Raw genomic sequence first — 4,105 nt, 5'->3', positions numbered from 1 at the left:
TTTTTTTTTTTTTTTAACTCTGAGAGAACAGAATTGAGCTTTAATTCTTCTGCAAATAGCCATGGTTATGTTTAGTAATACCAATTGTGACCCTGGACCACAAAACCAGTCGTAAGGGTCAATTTTTTGAAACTGAGATTTATACATAAATGAATAAATAAGCTTTCCATTGATATATGGTTTGTTAGGATAGGACAAAATTTGGCCGAGATACAACTATTTGAAAATCTGGAATCTGAGTGTGCAAAAAAATCTAAATATTGAGAAAATCGCATTTAAAGTTGTCTAAATAAAGTCCTTAGCAATGCATATTACTAAACAAAAATTAAGTTTTGATATACTTACGGTAGGAAATTTACTAAATATTTTCATGGAACATGATCTTTACTTATATCCTGATTTTTGCCATAAAAGAAAAATTGATCATTTTGACCCATACAATGTACAGTAAATGAACATACTTTCCAGAAGGCCAACAATTCACTAAAAATCTTTTTTTTATTGGTCTTATGAAGTATTCTAATTTGTTGAGATAGTGAATTGGTGGGCTTTTGTTAAATGTGAGCCAAAATCATCACAATTAAAAGAACCAAAGACTTAAACTACTTCAGTCTGTGTGCATTGAATTTATTTAATACACGACTTTCACAATTTGAGTTGAATTACTGAAATGAACTTTTCCATGACATTCTAATTTATTGAGATGCACCTGTATTGTTGACTATTCCTACAAATATACCCGTGCTACTTATGACTGGTTTTGTGCTCCAGTGTCACATATATTAATTATCATATTGAAATATATTAATTACAGCCATTAAATAAGCCAACCTGTTCTCACTCCCAAGGTATCTGATTATGATAATGAAAATCATCCCCAAAATATAATACAATATAATATACACCACAGCAATATAATTTCATTATAAAAATGTCCATGCCCTTCATGTCAGTGTATTGACTGCAGATGTTTCTCATTGAAATCTTTTTAATCATTGATTCTCTTTAATAGTAAAGTTTTAATTTCTCAGTTTCTAGTTTTCATGACTCACAGTGGTCTTTTGGAGTTCATGTCCTGTTTTTATTTTAGGCTCCATAAATAGTGTTCTCACACTTACTGCATTTATCTAAACAATATGCCACTTGTTGACTGTATTCCCAACTGACATGTAAAAGATGCCTTTCCCACATCCAGAGCTCAATGAGAAACACATAATAAATGACAAGCCAAAACAAAGAATCAGGTAACAGGCCTGGGCAGTAAGTAATGTTGTCAAGATTACTAATTTTAGGTAATGTATTCTGACTACCTTTGGATTACTTTTAGATTACTTTTGACAAAACTTATTTATAGTTTTAAATGGGATTATTGTTATTAAAAAGATAAATAAAATGTATGGCCAATAACAGACATCAGAGAATATTCAAATATGGTGTTAAATTATTGCAATATTAACTTTATATCTTAGGGACACGTAAAGTAAATATTTGGGTCACAAGTTTGGGAATCCCTGCATCCCTTACCAAAAAGTAGTATACTTCAAGTTTGTTATTAAGTATACTTAAGTAAAGTTCAAGTATATTTTTAAGTATACTTTATGTAGCAAGTATACCAAAATCAGTGTACTAGTAGTATACTTGTAAGTGTACTATTTCAATACTCCTTGGGACTACATTGGCCCACTTTCTAGTATACTTTTAAGTATACTCTAAGTATAACAGTAGTAAACTTTGAGTAAACTAGTTTACATATTTTTTTTTTAGCTTGTACTGCAACTATACTAAAAGTGAACTTATAGGTATACTGATAGTTTACTAATTAAATACTTGTACTAGCATTTTTAGTACACTTTGAAGTATAGTCTCATTTCCTATTTTTTAGTTTAAAAGAAGTATACTAATAGCACACTTGAATAAACTTATTTTTCGTAAGGGATTTCATGAACAAAAAAGAAAAAGAAAAATAATAATAAAATAAAATAGAGCTATGATCAATTTAGGACTGCTTTTGGGAAACACAGCCCTGCCCTGTTTCTATGTTTCTTAACACACTTAAGTACACCTTTTTTTAAAGTTGTGTATCTTTTTTCATGCTTTAATTCACTTCAATTCAGTTTTCATTGCACTTTTCACGACACACATCATTGCAAAGCAGCTTTACAGAAGATGAAAGTTTCTACATACTGCATTCTATTTTAAAGAAGTACACTTATTTTAATGTTGACTAACGTAATAAAGCAAATTAAAATTCTAATTTTAACTGCAGTGTGTTATTAGATATTATATTACAAGTTAAACTATTTTAAATATGCTAAATTCAAAACAAATGTGGAATTATAAATATATTTAAATACATGACATACAAGTTTCAATAGGAATGCATCAAAGTATATTTTAGTTGATCATAAATGCTTGTCAGTACATTCAGCAGTACATTTTAACCGTATATAAAAGACAATAGAAGTAATTATGAAATTACATATAAAGATGTACTTATTAAGTGGGTCAAACCAGCGCTCTAAAATTCAGCTAAATACAGAGTTCTGGCATGAAACTCTAGATGGCGCAGTCCGATAGGTCTAGCTCAATCTGACCTGGTGACATCATTGTCACATGGCAGCTGATTGGTTCTCTCCTGTATCGGTAGCCAGTGAGCTCGCTGCTCAATATTCAAATACCTGGCTTTTGTTTGCCGTAGCAGTTTGCAGCGCACTTCAGAAACCCTCCACCTTCCCCAGCTCCACCTGTATAGATCTGCTACGAGGTGATTCATGTACGCTATATGGGGGTTATTTCATGTATGTTATATGTGCAGCAGCAGTATTTCTTACATGCTCACAGCAGCATGTTGTGGATGTATTGGCAGTAGTAAGTCTCGGTACTTGCTCTGCTGCAGCAGCAGCAGAGTAGCAGATCTATTCCGCCAAGACCAAATACATTAACATTGTCATGTACATTACCATGCCAATCCCTCCGAGAGTTGTTATGACAGAACTGCATTTAATATAAATTTATGTGGCTGAAAACATTATATTCAGTTCACACTTAAGTATATTCTTAAGTATATTATTTTCATATTAAGTGCTCTTTTTAAAAGTGTGTTACTTCTTTTTCACAAAGGAAATGTTAGCTTAAGTATGTGTCCAGCTGTAAATTTAATTATCAGTCGACATGCTCTGTGACTGCAGGTATAAGGAGATCGCCACTGAGCAGCGTTCCTGGATTGCAGTGGTCCTTTGTTGGTTGATATCTTGTCTGCTGGGTTTCACCCCTCTCTTTGGTTGGCATAATGGCGATTCCCAGTCCTCCCTGCTCCATAACTCTTCCAATATCAACTGCACCTTCTTAGCTGTCATCTCACTGCCCTATATGGTCTACTTCAACTACCTGGGCTGCATCCTACTCCCTTTAGCAGCCATGACTCTTCTTTACGCTCTGGTTTTCTACAGTCTGCACAAACGCCTGCGGAGGGAAGACCAGACTTCAGTACATGCTGAATCGAAACTAAGGGCTTTTCTAATCAAGGAGAAGAGGCTGGCATGTTCTCTGGCTCTGGTTCTCCTGCTGTTTGCAGCATGTTGGATGCCTCTGCATCTCATGAATTGTGTATTGCTTTCAACGGGTCCTCAAGGCGTCCCCCAGACCGCTTTCTACGCAGGAATACTCCTCTCTCACGCCAACTCAGCGGTGAACCCTGTGGTCTACGCCCTCCGTATCGCAAAGATCAGGGAGGCTTACCTGGAGATCTGGAGACGGTATGTACTGTGCTGGAGAGGACAAGGAGACTTCTCAAGCTCCTCATGGAGATCCCAGCCTGGAGAACTGAATACTGGCCATCAAACTACATTTCCCTCCAACACTGGCACATGACTCAGGCAGATAAAGTACAATCATAATTTCACTTTATGATACAATTCTGAGTAGATCTTTGAGTGACAGTATATTGGATATATCCTACAATTTCACTGAAAAGCTTCAGTCTTCTGGAGCTGTAAAGCTGCATGACCACTAGAGGGCGCCACAAGCTTTTACAATGACACTGTAAACTGCTAACCGAGAAAGAGCAGACATGCTATAGCCTACGTGAAATAATAGTATGAAATAA

At 35.1% G+C, this 4,105-nt stretch overlaps 1 protein-coding gene across 1 annotated transcript in view; it reads left to right on the top strand.

Annotated features, from left to right (window-relative positions):
* LOC107696943 (adenosine receptor A1) overlaps positions 1 to 3,905 on the top strand; it is a 5,035-nt gene extending 1,130 nt beyond the window's left edge. The window contains exon 2 of the mRNA XM_016497515.1: positions 3,189 to 3,905. Coding sequence (XP_016353001.1) covers positions 3,189 to 3,870 — 682 coding nt within the window. The 3' untranslated portion in view covers positions 3,871 to 3,905. The remainder of the gene's footprint in view (positions 1 to 3,188) is intronic.
* Positions 3,906 to 4,105: the final 200 nt, after the last annotated feature.

The sequence above is a fragment of the Sinocyclocheilus anshuiensis genome, unplaced genomic scaffold (genome assembly GCF_001515605.1).
Source record: "Sinocyclocheilus anshuiensis isolate Anshui unplaced genomic scaffold, SAMN03320099.WGS_v1.1 scaffold130, whole genome shotgun sequence".
Classification (NCBI taxonomy): domain Eukaryota; kingdom Metazoa; phylum Chordata; class Actinopteri; order Cypriniformes; family Cyprinidae; genus Sinocyclocheilus; species Sinocyclocheilus anshuiensis.
This window is presented reverse-complemented; position numbering and strand designations above follow the sequence as displayed.